Source organism: Pongo abelii, chromosome X (assembly GCF_028885655.2).
Source record: "Pongo abelii isolate AG06213 chromosome X, NHGRI_mPonAbe1-v2.0_pri, whole genome shotgun sequence".
In the NCBI taxonomy this organism is placed as follows: domain Eukaryota; kingdom Metazoa; phylum Chordata; class Mammalia; order Primates; family Hominidae; genus Pongo; species Pongo abelii.
The window spans coordinates 141,379,395-141,396,094 of NC_072008.2; the positions used below are offsets into that span (position 1 = coordinate 141,379,395).

At 43.4% G+C, this 16,700-nt stretch overlaps 3 protein-coding genes across 9 annotated transcripts in view; 2 read left to right on the forward strand and 1 right to left on the reverse strand.

The window, feature by feature from the left end:
* The window catches only part of ZNF75D (zinc finger protein 75D), a 66,786-nt gene that overhangs the window by 20,050 nt on the left and 30,036 nt on the right, over positions 1 to 16,700 (reverse strand). The window lies entirely within an intron of this gene.
* On the forward strand, positions 3,668 to 9,891 carry ETDC (embryonic testis differentiation homolog C). The gene is made up of 2 exons (XM_054544197.1): positions 3,668 to 3,733; positions 9,769 to 9,891. Exons 1-2 carry the CDS (start codon positions 3,668 to 3,670, stop codon positions 9,889 to 9,891), a joined length of 189 nt encoding a protein of 62 aa, XP_054400172.1.
* Positions 13,538 to 15,235, forward strand: LOC100455036 (mitochondrial import receptor subunit TOM40 homolog). The gene has a single exon (XM_009235284.4). It carries the CDS (start codon positions 13,619 to 13,621, stop codon positions 14,702 to 14,704), a length of 1,086 nt encoding a protein of 361 aa, XP_009233559.1. The 5' UTR covers positions 13,538 to 13,618; the 3' UTR covers positions 14,705 to 15,235.

A 16,700-nucleotide genomic window follows, 5' to 3' on the forward strand; every position in this document is an offset into this window, starting at 1 on the left:
TGTGGTCTCGGGTAGCACAGAGACAGGTGAGAAGTTAAGAAACCATGTGAACAAAAGGTACATCCAACCAAAAGCAGTGAGAAAACAGCTTCCATTTGTAATAGTTGCATTATGGGAAGGATTTATTGATCCACACCGTTTTCCTGGATTTTCTATGCTGCCTGTGGTACAGAGATGGGTCGATGGCATGGTGTTTTAACAAAGGCCAATTCCACCCTGGTATGGCTTGCGTCTGTGTCCACAGCAGCTCTGTCAGATTTGCATCATTTCTGTGATTCCCAAGCTGTCTGCTGAGCAGAATGCTCAGCATGGATTTAGAGGCCAGACTGGGTCTTAAGTATTTGTTTGCCTTCCTCCTGGTGCTCCGTGTAGATGCGCTGGGACTGACTTCAGAGTGTCCCTGAGCCGTGACTGCTTGACTCCACAGATCCACAGATGGCTTCAGGAAGACAGGACAACAGAGATACACACACACACACACACACACACACATACACACACACACACGGGATCATAAAAGTCAGCTTTGTGACAACTTGTGATTTTAAATGTCAGCTGTATCATTTCTTTGAGTCCCACATATGCATAAATGTATTTCTAGAATATCTTTGTTGGCCCATGAACATGTCTATCAATTCCTGTTTCATTTGCTAATATTACAGACTAAGTTTTGAGTCCAGAATGACAAGCTCCCCCTCTTACATAATCCTTCACATTTTTTCCAGTATAATTGCATTCCAGTTACACATACACTCAAAATTGTGCTATAAATTATGATTGGGATTGCACTGGATATACTGATTTATTTAGAGGAGAATTGATGCCATTGCAAAAATTGATCTTCCTTTTCAAAAAATGTAGTATTTTAAAATGTTATGTGAATATTCAAACTGGAAGCTCATAAAAAGTTGCATGTGTGTTTTCCTTGTATTTGTCCTCATCTTTCTAGGTGTTTCATAACATTTGCAACCAATGTAAATAGGACATTTTATTTCTATGATATTCCCTATTTAAGGAAGACTATGCAGATTTTTAATTTATGTATTCATTTATTTTTATTTTAGAGATGGGGTCTCCGTATGTTACCCAGACTGGTCTTGAACTCCTGGGCTCCAGCGATCCACCCCCATCAGCCTTCCAGAGGCTATAATCCAGCTGGGATTATAGGTGTGAGCCACTGTGCCTGGCCTAGTATGAAAAGCTTTTATGCATTTAACTTCTATCAATCCACCTCTCCTGGCCTACTTCCTAGGTGATTGCCATGGTTTTCTAGGATGTCAGTTCCTTAAGAGAAAGACAGTTTTCCACTTTCTTTGTTAATAAAATACTGAATACCAATAAGTTCTCTTCCCACTGCAAATTGTTTAGAACACTGAACACGGCCTCAGGGTCTTTACATGGTTCTGTGGGGGCTAGAAGAAAACCTGAAGGACTGGGCCTTCCTTCCCTGCCACTCAAGAAAGGGAGTGTGTGACCTGGGTCGCTTTACAGGAACCTCAATTTCCTCAGTTCTTACATAAGATTGAGCGGGCAGCCAGTGTGCAGGCAAGCCACGTCTCCCCATAACAGTCATTTTAGTTCCTCATGAGAACCCCACTATAAAAATCACAAAGCCCTGTACTCACCGTTATCCCTCCGACAGCCTGGAAAATCCATGTCCTGCATCTAGACAATACCCACCTGGGTCACACTTTAATGGTAACAATATAGTTATTCTAGATCAGACACTTGGAAGGGAATATGGCTTGAGACATATGCATATGTCTCAACAAACTGGTCCAGTTTTAGCATAAGATTTTCCAAGGCATTAAAAGCCCACCTGCATCCCAGGTCCAAAGAATAAAAGTGTGGAGTTCCACTGCTCTGAGCTTTGGGAGGGGGTTACACAGTTGTGCGAGACACAGCAGTGTTTAACTACAGTGTTAAATTTCTGCAACTAAACACTCCATTTACATGAACTGTGTATTATAGAGGGAGCAACTGCAGAGTCATGACCAAAACTGGATGCAGAGATTGACAAGCAAGTGGGAAATTCAACCTAAGACTAATTCCCTGATTGGAACATGGCAGACAAAGTTGCTGATCACTACCCAGGGAACCTGGCAAGATGCAGTGGGTGCTGTTAATCTACACAAAGGATAAATTTTAATGAAGGGATTTTGCACAAGCCAGGGACAAGCTCTGAGGCCAGGATAGCTGAATGTTCCATCCAGGAAGGAGACATGTAGATGGCACCCAGCCACAGGATATACCTACTTCCTCTCCCAGCAACGTCCACTTACCCTATGCTGCCCTGAACCAGAAGGAAGCCAGGTGATGGTTGCCAGTATTTGAATCTTGCAGACTGTTGGCATTAGGTTCTGAGAGCAGTCGTGAGTAATCACAGTAACCGTGACTTCACTTGGTTCTGAACCAATCAGGCCCTGGGACTCAGGGAAAAAGAGAGAGTGTGCTAAGGAAAGAAGTCATGTTTCCTCTCATTGTTTACTCTCTGGTCCTGGTCTTTCTTCAAAAGAAACCCGAGCGGTATGACAGGTAAAATATTCTGATATACCAAGATCACAGAGCATCCTTTTGTGCCATAACCTAACTAATCTACCTGATAAACCTCAACCCTGTTTGGTAATCGGGGGGAAGGTCTGGGAGAGTCATTTGTTCAAACTGATACAGAGAAACTACAGAGCAGTGGGTAAAAACACAGGCTTCAGATACAGGCTTTTTCAGTTCCAATCTCACCTTTCTATCACTTGGGCAAGTCCTTTAATCTCTCTTGAGAGGTCAAAATAGAGAACATAGTTGGCATCCACCCCTAGCCTTGGCATTATGCCAGATTCAAGTATAATACCACTCAGCACTTTTTGGGGTGATACTGGGTCAGTTATCAGAGGTGAGTACAATCTTTAAATAACTGAGATTATGTTCCCAGGATGGAAACGCAGAAGGATGGGCCTTAGAAACAGAAACTAGGTAGCACCTGAGAATGTCCAGTTTATTTCTTACACAAGGGTTTGGAGTAAGATGCATACCTGCTTCACCAATGATTTTCAAAGAAGGCAAATCCTATTTGAAGCTAAAGTCACATAAAGAGATTTGGAATGAGGAAACAAATTATAGCAGCCTGTAGGTTGTAGAATGAAGAAATACAAAAGTAAAATAATAAATTTTGTTATGGATGGATTTACCAAAGAGACCTACTCTCTCAACTTGCTGCACAAAATGCAGTAGAAGGAAGCCTCTATCCCAAGTACAGGGAAAACTCAGAGGTGAAAAGAAGGCAGCTCTGCAAAACAGCAACATAGAATTGAGTTAAAATTAGTGTGAATATAAGAATTACGTCAACACCTGAGCTATAAGCTAGCACTTTGAGTACAAACTAACAGGTCTGTGTGAGTCAGGTGATGATCAGATTGATACAACAGTGTGTCCTTAATGTCCCGGGTCCCATCAGGCTCCTACACAGCCCCATGTGTGAGACAGATTGAATAAATGATATGGTTGGCATTTCAAATCAGATGATGGCCCAAACCATGTCTGTGTGGGTGTGTGGCAGTGAGGAAGAGGTCCCCAGATCCACTTGATTACATGGAATTCATCGTCTTTTTCAGGCTTCCTTGGTTGTGCTGTTTAACTGAGGTTGTGTGGAGTAAAACACACACATGTTTTTATCATGGATAAAAAACTCCCTAAAGCCAGTCCCAGTGAGCAGGCACTGAACATCAAGAAGTCAGACAAGGTCTTGTTAGGGGGGAGGAGCCAAGATGGCCTAATAGGAACAGCTCCGGTCTACAGCTCCCAGCGTCAGCGACGCAGAAGATGGGTGATTTCTGCATTTCCATCTGAGGTACTGTGTTCATCTCACTAGGGAGTGCCAGACAGTGGGCGCAGGTCAGTGGGTGAGCGCACCGTGCGCCAGCCAAAGCAGGGGCGAGGCATTGCCTCACTCGGGAAGCGCAAGGGGTCAGGGAGTTCCCTTTCCAGGGGTGACAGACAGCACCTGGAAAATCGGGCCACTCCCACTCGAATACTGTGCTTTTCCGACGGGCTTAGGAAATGGTGCACCAGGAGATTATAGCCGGCACCTGGCTCAGAGGGTCCTTTGCCCACGGAGTCTCGCTGATTGCTAGCACAGCAGTCTGAGATCAATCAGCAAGGCGGCAGCGAGGCTGGGGGAGGGGTGCCCGCCATTGCCCAGGCTCGCTTAGGTAAACAAAGCAGCCGGGAAGCTTGAACTGGGTGGAGCCCACCACAGCTCAAGGAGGCCTGCCTGCCTCTGTAGGCTCCACCTCTGGGGGCAGGGCACAGACAAACAAAAAGACAGCAGTAACCTCTGCAGACTTAAATGTCCCTGTCTGACAGCTTTGAGGAGAGCAGTGGTTCTCCCAGCACGCAGCTGGAGATCTGAGAACGGGCAGACTGCCTCCTCAAGTGGGTCCCTGACCCCTGACCCCCGAGCAGCCTAACTGGGAGGCACCCCCAGCAGGGGCAGACTGACACCTCACACGGCCGGCCGGGTACTCCAACAGACCTGCAGCTGAGGGTCCTGTCTGTTAGAAGGAAAACTAACAAACAGAAAGGACATCCACACCAAAAACCCATCTGTACATCACCATCATCAAAGACCAAAAGTAGATAAAACCACAGATGGGGAAAAAACAGAGCAGAAAGACTGGAAACTCTAAAAAGCAGAGTACCTCTCCTCCTCCAAAGGAACGCAGTTCCTCACCAGCAACGGAACAAAGCTGGACGGAGAATGACTTTGATGAGCTGAGAGAAGAAGGCTTCAGACGATCAAATTACTCCGAGCTACGGGAGGATATTCAAACCAAAGGCAAAGAAGTTGAAAACTTTGAAAAAAATTTAGAAGAATGTATAACTAGAATAACCAATACAGAGAAGTGCTTAAAGGAGCTGATGGAGCTGAAAACCAAGGCTCGAGAACTACGTGAAGAATGCAGAAGCCTCAGGAGCTGATGCAATCAAATGGAAGAAAGGGTACCAGCAATGGAAGATGAAATGAATGAAATGAAGCGAGAAGGGAAGTTTAGAGAAAAAAGAAATGAGCAAAGCCTCCAAGAAATGTGGGACTATGTGAAAAGACCAAATCTACGTCTGATTGGTGTACCTGAAAGTGACGGGGAGAATGGAACCAAGTTGGAAAACACTCTGCAGGATATTATCCAGGAGAACTTCCCCAATCTAGCAAGGCAGGCCAATATTCAGATTCAGGAAATACAGAGAACGCCACAAAGATACTCCTCGAGAAGAGCAACTCCAAGACACATAATTGTCAGATTCACCAAAGTTGAAATGAAGGAAAAAATGTTAAGGGCAGCCAGAGAGAAAGGTCGGGTTACCCTCAAAGGGAAGCCCATCAGACTAACAGCGGATCTCTCGGCAGAAACCCTACAAGCCAGAAGACAGTGGGGGCCAATATTCAACATTCTTAAAGAAAAGAATTTTCAACCCAGAATTTCATATCCAGCCAAACTAAGCTTCATAAGTGAAGGAGAAATAAAATACTTTACAGACAAGCAAATGCTGAGAGATTTTGTCACCACCAGGCCTGCCCTAAAAGAGCTCCTCTCCTGAAGGAAGCGCTAAACATGGAAAGGCACAACCGGTACCAGCCACTGCAAAATCATGCCAAAATGTAAAGACCATTGAGACTAGGAAGAGACTGCATCAACTAACGAGCAAAATAACCAGCTAACATCATAATGACAGGATCAAATTCACACATAACAATATTAACTTTAAATGTAAATGGACTAAATGCTCCAATTAAAAGACACAGACTGGCAAATTGGATAAAGACTCAAGACCCATCAGTGTGCTGTATTCAGGAAACCCATCTCACGTGCAGAGACACACATAGGCTCAAAATAAAAGGATGGAGGAAGATCTACCAAGCAAATGGAAAACAAAAAAAGGCAGGGGTTGCAATCCTAGTCTCTGCTAAAACAGACTTTAAACCAACAAAGATCAAAAGAGACAAAGAAGGCCATTACATAATGGTAAAGGGATCAATTCAACAAGAAGAGCTAACTATCCTAAATATATATGCACCCAATACAGGAGCACCCAGATTCATAAAGCAAGTCCTGAGTGACCTACAAAGAGACTTAGACTCCCACACATTAATAATGGGAGACTTTAACACCCCACTGTCAACATTAGACAGATCAACGAGACAGAAAGTCAACAAGGATACCCAGGAATTGAACTCAGCTCTGCACCAAGCAGACCTAATAGACATCTACAGAACTCTCCACCCCAAATCAACAGAATATACATTTTTTTCAGCACCACACCACACCTATTCCGAAATTGACCACATACTTGGAAGTAAAGCTCTCCTCAGTAAATGTAAAAGAACAGAAATTATAACAAACTATCTCTCAGATCACAGTGCAATCAAGCTACAACTCAGGATTAAGAATCTCACTCAAAACCACTCAACTACATGGAAACTGAACAACCTGCTCCTGAATGACTACTGGGTACATAATGAAATGAAAGCAGAAATAAAGATGTTCTTTGAAACCAACGAGAACCAAGACACAATATACCAGAATCTCTGGGATGCATTCAAAGCAGTGTGTAGAGGGAAATTTATAGCACTAAATGCCCACAAGAGAAAGCAGGAAAGATCCAAAATTGACACCCTAACATCACAACTAAAAGAACTAGAAAAGCAAGAGCAAACACATTCAAAAGCTAGCAGAAGGCAAGAAATAACTAAAATCGGAGCAGAACTGAAGGAAATAGAGACACAAAAAACCCTTCAAAAAATAAATGAATCCAGGAGCTGGTTTTTTGAAAGGATCAACAAAATTGATAGACCGCTAGCAAGATTAATAAAGAAAAAAAGAGAGAAGAATCAAATAGATGCAATAAAAAATGATAAAGGGGATATCACCACCGATCCCACAGAAATACAAACTACCATCAGAGAATACTACAAACACCTCTACACAAATAAACTAGAAAATCTAGAAGAAATGGATAAATTCCTCAACACATACACCCTCCCAAGACTAAACCAGGAAGAAGTTGAATCTCTGAATAGACCAATAACAGGAGCTGAAATTGTGGCAATAATCAATAGCATACCAACCAAAAAAAGTCCAGGACCAGATGGATTCACAGCCGAATTCTACCAGAGGTACAAGGAGGAACTGGTACCATTCCTTCTGAAACTATTCCAATCAATAGAAAAAGAGGGAATCCTCCCTAACTCATTTTATGAGGCCAGCATCATCCTGATACCAAAGTCGGGCAGAGACACAACCAAAAAAGAGAATTTTAGACCAATATCCTTGATGAACATTGATGCAAAAATCCTCAATAAAATACTGGCAAACAGAGTCCAGCAGCACATCAAAAAGCTTATCCACCATGATCAAGTGGGCTTCATCCCTGGGATGCAAGGCTGGTTCAATATATGCAAATCAATAAATGTAATCCAGCATATAAACAGAACCAAAGACGAAAACCACATGATTATCTCAATAGATGCAGAAAAGGCCTTTGACAAAATTCGAGAACCCTTCATGCTAAAAACTCTCAATAAATTAGGTATTGATGGGATGTATCTCAAAATAATAAGAGCTATCTATGACAAACCCACAGGCAATATCATACTGAATGGGCAAAAACTGGAAGCATTCCCTTTGAAAACTGGCACAAGACAGGGATGCCCTCTCTCACCACTTCTATTCAACATAGTGTTGGAAGTTCTGGCCAGGGCAATTAGGCAGGAGAAGGAAATAAAGGGTATTCAATTAGGAAAAGAGGAAGTCAAATTGTCCCTGTTTGCAGACGACATGATTGTATATCTAGAAAACCCCATTGTCTCAGCCCAAAATCTCCTTAAGCTGATAAGCAACTTCAGCAAAGTCTCAGGATACAAAATCAATGTACAAAAATCACAAGCATTCTTATACACCAATAACAGACAAACAGAGAGCCAAATCATGAGTGAACTCCCATTCACAATTGCTTCAAAGAGAATAAAATACCTAGGAATCCAACTTACAAGGGATGTGAAGGACCTCTTCAAGGAGAACTACAAACCACTGCTCAAGGAAATAAAAGAGGATACAAACAAATGGAAGAACATTCCATGCTCATGGGTAGGAAGAATCAATATTGTGAAAATGGCCATACTGCCTAAGGTAATTTACAGATTCAATGCCATCCCCATCAAGCTACAAATGACTTTCTTCACAGAATTGGAAAAAACTACTTTAAAGTTCATATGGAACCAAAAAAGAGCCTGCATCGCCAAGTCAATCCTAAGCCAAAGAACAAAGCTGGAGGCATCACACTACCTGACTTCAAACTATACTACAAGGCTACAGTAACCAAAAGAGCATGGTACTGGTACCAAAACAGAGATATAGATCAATAGAACAGAACAGAGCCCTCAGAAATAACGCCACATATCTACAAGTATCTGATCTTTGACAAACCTGAGAAAAACAAGCAATGGGGAAAGGATTCCCTATTTAATAAATGGTGCTGGGAAAACTGGCTAGCCATATGTAGAAAGCTGAAACTGGATCCTTTCCTTACACCTTATACAAAAATCAATTCAAGATGGATTAAAGACTTAAATGTTAGACGTAAAACCATAAAAACCCTAGAAGAAAACCTAGGCATTACCATTCAGGACATAGGCATGGGCAAGGACTTCATGTCTAAAACACCAAAAGCAATGGCAACAAAAGCCAAAATTGACAAATGGGATCTAATTAAACTAAAGAGCTTCTGCACAGCAAAAGAAACTACCATCAGAGTGAACAGGCAACCTACAAAATGGGAGAAAATTTTTGCAACCTACTCATCTGACAAAGGGCTAATATCCAGAATCTACAATGAACTCCAACAAATTTACAAGAAAAAAACAAACAACCCCATCAAAAAGTGGGCGAAGGACATGAACAGACACTTCTCAAAAGAAGACATTTATGCAGCCAAAAAACACATGAAAAAATGCTCACCATCACTGGCCATCAGAGAAATGCAAATCAAAACCACAATGAGATACCATCTCACACCAGTTAGAATGGCAATCATTAAAAAGTCAGGAAACAACAGGTGCTGGAGAGGATGTGGAGAAATAGGAACACTTCTGCGCTGTTGGTGGGACTGTAAACTAGTTCAACCCTTGTGGAAGTCAGTGTGGCGATTCCTCAGGGATCTAGAACTAGAAATTCCATTTGACCCAGCCATCCCATTACTGGGTATATACCCAAAAGACTATAAATCATGCTGCTGTAAAGACACATGCACACGTATGTTTATTGCAGCATTATTCACAATAGCAAAGACTTGGAACCAACCCAAATGTCCAACAATGATAGACTGGATTAAGAAAATGTGGCACACATACACCATGGAATACTATGCAGCCATAAAAAATGATGAGTTCATGTCCTTTGTAGGGACATGGATGAAATTGGAAATCATCATTCTCAGTAAACTATCGCAAGAACAAAAAACCAAACACTGCATATTCTCACTCATAGGTGGGAATTGAACAATGAGAACACATGGACACAGGAAGGGGAACATCACACTTTGGGGACTGTTGTGAGGTGGGGGGAGGGGGGAGGGATAGCACTGGGAGATATACCTAATGCTAGATGACAAGTTAGTGGGTGCAGCGCACCAGCATGGCACATGTATACATATGTAACTAACCTGCACATTGCGCACATGTACCATAAAACCTAAAGTATAATAATAATAATAAAAAAAAAGTCAGACAAATCCCTCAAATGCAAGAAGCCCACCAAAAATGTGCAGGTCTTTTTAATCAACAGACAACTGGGGAGGCACAGAAGTGACATCGACTTGTCAAGGTGGCAATGGATGCTGTCATAAAGCAACTCCAGGGTGAACATGGCCTTGGACAAAAAGTCATGTGGCTTATGTGCTGAGGCTTGCCCAGAATTTTGAGAAATTAAATATAATTAGAACAATAAACTCCTCCCATGTTCGAGCCATTAAAACAGAGTCTGTCATTTCACTCCTTTGGGTTGGATGTGTGTTTGCTGACAGGGCTTACTTGGGTTACACTGGAAGGGGCTTTTGTTCATCCTAACGCACAGTGCAGGGGTGCTCAGACACGGAGCAGAGGGTGAGATCATGCTGCACACCAGATCTCCCCCACCATCAATCTGAAAAACACTGCAAAGTCGAAGTGATGTAGTACTTGGCATTCAAAGACCAAAGACTCTAATCCCTAGCCATTTTGAAGAGACCACCCTGGTGTTTCTCTCTAAAACCTAATGCCTGTCCTAATGAAAAGACATCATTTAAGAGCAGACCAACAGCTGGGCTGGGGGTTTGGGACAGGTTTCATCATTGCAGATGTCATGTCCACAGAGCCTTCCAGGGGCAACTGCTCTGTTCAGTGTCCCCAGGAAAGTGGAATGCCCTGGTGGCTTTTTTGTGTCATGTCAAACAAACCTTCAGGCCACAGCCAATCAAAGATAATTAATTTTCTTGAAGTGAAGCCACCCAATAGTCCAACAAGACATATGAGATGGCTCCCATTGAAAAAGCTCTGTCCCTAAGAAATATCCTGAGCAAGTCAGATACGCCAAGAAATCTGAAATGGGAACTATGTGCGCAATTGGTGACTGAGAAGTGAGAGCTAAAGCTGAAGAGGGGACAGGGAGAGCAAAGAGGTCAGAGCCATGGTGGATATGAGCAAGCTTAAGTTAGGAATAAGATGAAATTAACATAAAAGGAACCATTAAAACCATAACAAATTCCAAGCATTTCTCTTGTCCTTTAACGTGAGCTGCAAAATAAGCCTGCAAGCAGTCATTCTGTCCCCTCCACCTCTCCTTCCCAATTCCCTGTGCTCTCACAACCCGTCCAGCATTTCCCAAGTCCCCTTCCTGTGTGCCCTCCCCCACCTACATCTAAGGGGCTGTTATTCTCTCTCCCCTTAGCCAGGTCTCTTCTAGATCTGTATTAGATAGAAAATTTAACTCCTCTATGTCCATTTAACTCTCCTCCCTGTCCCTGTCAACTTTGCTTTCCCTGCTCTGATTCAGCATTGCCAAAATAGAGCCACAAGCCTCTCCTCAGAGGATGCAACTGACTGTAGGTTGGAGGGGGAGGGTTTAGAGGACATCCAGGTAGAGGGGCCTCTTGGGAGCACTCTTGGTGGGAAAGCTGCCTGGATACTCCTCTGTTGGTTACTATTTTGCTGCAGTTCAGGATCAAACAGTGGCTGTACCAGCTGGTAGAGAATGTCTTTTTGGTTGAATACCAGGGGATATGCAGCTGATCTGGCTGATAGGGGATGTAGCTGGGTGAGCTTTCCCCACTTGGTAGGGAGCATATCTGATGAGAGCAGGGAAAATCGTGGCTAGGCCTTTGATACCCTGTGAGGCTCAATTATGCCAAGGCAGCACATGGAATTTCAGGCCTTGTAGAACATGGCAGTAGACAAAATTGCTGAGAAGAGTGAATGAACTAAGAAGAGGAGTGAGCCAGCAAAGCATGGTGAAGAAGGCTGAGACTCTGAGGGTGCAATCAGCAGCTGACAGCAGTAAGGCAGTCAGGAAGAAGGAGAGCTGGGTGTAGTCTCTAACCCACAGTGGGAAATAGCCCAATCTTTTAAATTAATTCATTTTTCATTGATAAATAAAAATTGTCATGTACAACATCATGCTTTGAAATGTGTATACATTGTGAAATGGCTAAATTAAGCTAATTACATTACATTACATGCTTATCATTTTTTTGTATATGGTGAGAACACTTAAAATCTACTCTTTCAGCAGTTTTCAAGAATACAATACAGTTAGTTACTACCTGTAGTTAACATGTTTAACAACAGATCTGTTGAACTTGTTTCTCCTTTCTAACTGAAATTTTGTATTCTTTGACCAACATCTCCCCTCACTGTTCCAGGCCCTGGCAGCCATCATTATCTTCTCTGCTTCTATGGGTTCAACTTTTTAGACTCCACATAGAAGGGAGATCATGCAGTATTTGCCTTTTCTGTGCCTGGCTCATTTCACTTAGCAAAATGTCCCCTAGGTCCATTCAGGACATGGCTTGATTTTTTATTGATAATTTTGTACCTGTTTATGGGATACATGTGATATTTTGTTACAAGCATGGACTATGTAACGATCAAGTAAGGGTATTTGGGGTGTCCATCTCTTCAAGTATTTATCATTTCTATCTGTTGGGAACATATCAAGTTCTCTCTCCCAGCTATTTTGGAATCCATAGTACGTTTGATGTTAACTATAGTCGCCTTACTTTGCTATCAAACATTAGAACTTATCCTTTCCATCTACCTGTATGTTTGCACCCATTAACCAACTTCTCTTTATCACTTCCTACCAACACATCCTTACCAGACTCTGGTATCTATTATTCCATTCTCTCCCTCTATGAGATCAACTTTTTTAGCTCTCATACATGAGTGAGAACATGAAATTATTGCCTTTCTGTACCTGGCTCATTTCACTTAACATAATCACCTCCAATTCCATCCATGTTGCTGCAACATGGATTGCGGAATTTTTTATGGCCAAATAGTATTCCATGGGTGTATATACACTACATTTTCTTTTTCCACTCATCCATTGATGGACACCTAGATTGATTCCATATCTTTGCCATTGTAAATAGTGCTGTGATAAACATGTGAGTGCAGGTATCCCTTTGACATACTGATTTATTTTCCTTTGGATAGACAGTAATGGGATTGCCAGATCATATGGTAGATACATTTTTAGTTTTTTTGAGAAATCTTTATGCTGTTTTTCATAGTGTTTGTACTAATTTCCATTCCCAAAAAAGTGTATGAGTTCTCTTTTCTCCACATTCTTGCCAGCATCTGTGACTTTTTTTTTGTCTTTTAATAGTAGCCATTCAAACTGGGGTAAGATGGTATCTCATCATGGTTTTGATTTGCATTTCCCTGATGTTTAGTGATGTTGAGTATTTTTTTCGTATACCTGTTGGCCATTTGTATGTCTTCTTTTGAGAATTGTCCATTTATGGCATTTGCCCACTTTTTAACAGGATTGTTTTATTATTCTTGACTTGTTTCAGTTTCTGGTATATTCTGAATATTAATCCCTTATCAGATGAATAGTTTGCACACATTTTTACCCATTCAGCATGTTATCTCTCCACTCAATGGATTGTTTCTTTTGCTATGCAGAGATTTTTAGTTTAATATAGTCCTTTTTGTCTCTTTTTGCTTTAGTTGTCTGTGCTTTTGAAGCCTTAGCCATAAAATCTTCACTTATGCCAATGTCCTGAAGATTTTTCCCTATGTTTTCTTCTACTAGTTTAATAGTTTTGGGTCTTAAGTCTTTAATCCATCTTGAGTTGATTTTTGTATATGGTTAGAGGTAGGGGTCTAATTTCCTTACTCCACATACGGATATCCAACTTTCTCAGCACCATTTATTAAAGAGGGTGTCATTTCCTCAGTGCATGTTGTTGGTGCCTTTGTTGAAAATCAGTGGGCTGGGGTGGCGGCGGCGGCGGCAGCGGGTTCGGTTGCGCGTGGCGCACGGGGTGGGAGCGGAGCCCAGGCCGGGAGCAGGCACTGCCGCCAACGACCATGGGGAACGTGTTGGCCGCCAGCTCGCCGCCCGCAGGGCCGCCACCGCCGCCTGCGCCGGCCCTCGTGGGGCTGCCGCCACCTCCGCCCTCGCCGCCGGGCTTCACGCTGCCGCCGCTGGGAGGCAGCCTGGGCGCCGGCACCAGTACGAGTCGAGGTTCGGAACGGACCCCCGGGGCTGCAACCGCCAGCGCCTCAGGGGCCGCCGAGGATGGGGCCTGCGGCTGCCTGCCCAACCCGGGCACATTCGAGGAGTGCCACCGGAAGTGCAAGGAGCTGTTTCCCATTCAGATGGAGGGTATCAAGCTCACAGTCAACAAAGGGTTGAGTAACCATTTCCAGGTCAACCACACAGTAGCCCTCAGCACAATCGGGGAGTCCAACTACCACTTCGGGGTCACGTATGTGGGGACAAAGCAGCTGAGTCCCACAGAGGCGTTCCCTGTACTGGTGGGTGACATGGACAACAGTGGCAGTCTCAACGCTCAGGTCATTCACCAGCTGGGCCCCGGTCTCAGGTCCAAGATGGCCATCCAGACCCAGCAATCGAAGTTTGTGAACTGGCAGGTGGACGGCGAGTATCGGGGCTCTGACTTCACAGCAGCCATCACCCTGGGGAACCCAGACGTCCTCGTGGGTTCAGGAATCCTCGTAGCCCACTACCTCCAGAGCATCACGCCCTGCCTGGCCCTGGGCGGAGAGCTGGTCTACCACCGGCGGCCTGGAGAGGAGGGCACTGTCATGTCTCTAGCTGCGAAATACACATTGAACAACTGGTTGGCAACGGTAACGTTGGGCCAGGCGGGCATGCACACAACATACTACCACAAAGCCAGTGACAAGCTGCAGGTGGGTGTGGAGTTTGAGGCCAGCACAAGGATGCAGGACACCAGCGTCTCCTTCGGGTACCAGCTGGACCTGTCCAAGGCCAACCTCCTCTTCAAAGGCTCTGTGGATAGCAACTGGATCGTGGGTGCCACGCTGGAGAAGAAGCTCCCGCCCCTGCCCCTGACACTGGCCCTTGGGGCCTTCCTGAATCACCGCAAGAACAAGTTCCAGTGTGGCTTTGGCCTCACCATCGGCTGAGCCCTCCTGGCCCCCGCCTTCCACGCCCTTCCGATTCCACCTCCACCTCCACCTCCACCTCCACCTCCCCCTGCCACAGAGGGGAGACCTGAGCCCCCCTCCCTTCCCTCCCCCTTCGGGGGTCGGGGGGGACATCGGAAAGGAGGGACCCCGCCACCTCAGCAGCTGAGGAGGGGATTCTGGAACCGAATGGCGCTTCGGGATTCTGAGTAGCAGGGGCAGCGTGCCCAGGGGGCCTGGGGTCCCGGGAGGGATTCCGGAATTGAGGGGCACGCAGGATTCTGAGCACCAGGGGCAGAGGCGGCCAGACAACCTCAGGGAGGAGTGTCCTGGCGTCCCCATCCTCCAAAGGGCCTGGGCCCGCCCTGAGGGGGCAGCGAGAGGAGCTTCCCCATCCCCAGTCAGTCCACTCTGCCCCGTCCACTTTCCCATCTCCTCGGCATAAATCATGTTTATAAGTTATGGAAGAACCGGGACATTTTACAGAAAAAAAAAAAACAAAAAACAACAAAAAATATACGTGGGAAAAAAAACGAAAAAAAAAAAAAAATCAGTGGGCTGTAAATATGTGAATTTATCTCAGAGTTCTCTATACATTGGTCTAAGTGGCTATTTTTATACTAATTCCATATTGTACTGGTTACTATAGACTTGTAATATATTTTGAAGTCCAGTAGTGTGATGCTTCCAGCTTTATTCTTTGTGTTTAGGTTTGCTTTGGCTATTCTGGCTTTTTTTTTTTTTTTTTTTGGTTCCATATGAATTTTAGGACTTTTTTTCTATTTCTGTGAAAAAAAATGGCATTAGCGTTTTGAATCAGCAGATTGCTTTGGGCAATATGGTTATTTTAACAATATAAATTCTTCTGATCCATGAGCATGGAATGTCTTTCCATTTGTTTGTGTCCTCTTCAATTTCCTTCATCAGTGTTTTGTAATGTTTTGTAGTTTTCCTTGCAGAAATCTTTCATCTCCCTGGTTAAATTTATTCCTAGGTATTTTATATTTTTGTAGCTAATGGAAGTGGGATTGTCTTCTTGCTTTCTTTTTCAGCTATTTCATTATTGGCGTACAGAAACAGTACTGATTTTCGTATGTTGATTTTGTATCCTGCAACTTTATCACATTTGTTTATCAGCTCTAAGAGTTTATTGGTGGAGTCTTTTGATTTTCTAAATATAAGATCATGTCACCTGCAAAGAGGAACAGTTTGGCCTCCTCTTTTCAAATTTGGGTGTGTTTTATTTCTTTCTCTTGCATGATTGCTCTGGCTTGGACTTCCAGTACTATGTTGAATACGAGTCATGAAAATGGGCATCCTTAACTTGTTCCAGTTCTTAGAGGAAAGGCTTCCAACTTTTCCCCATGAAGTATGATCTTACCTGTGGTCTTGTCATATATAGCCTTTATTGTTTTGAGATATGCTCCCTCCATGCATAGTTTGTTGTGAGTTTTTATCATAAAGGGATGTTGAGTCTTATCAAATGTTTTTTCTGCATCTATCAAGATGATAATATAGTTATTGTTCTCCATTCTGTTCATATGATGTATCACATTTATTGATTTGTATATATTAAACCATCCTTACATTTCCTGGTATAACTCCCACTTGATCATGGTGTATTATCCTTTTTGATGTGCTGTTGAATTCAGTTTGCTAGCATTTTGTTGAGGATATTTGTGTCTATGCTTATCAGGGATATTAGCTTATAGTTTTATTTTTTACTATGCCCTTGTCTGGTTTGGGTATCAGGGTAATTTTGGCCTTGTAGAATGAATTAGGGAGAATTCCCTTCTCTTAATAGTTTGAGAAGGACTGGTATTGCTTCTTTACATATTTGGTAGAATTCAGCAATGAACCTATCCAACCCCGGACTTTTCTTTGTTGGGAGATTTTTTACTAGTGATTTAATGTTACTACTTGTTATTGGTCTGTTCAGGCTTTCTCTCTTCCTGATTCAAGCTGGGCAGGTTGTATGTTTCCAGGAATTTACCCA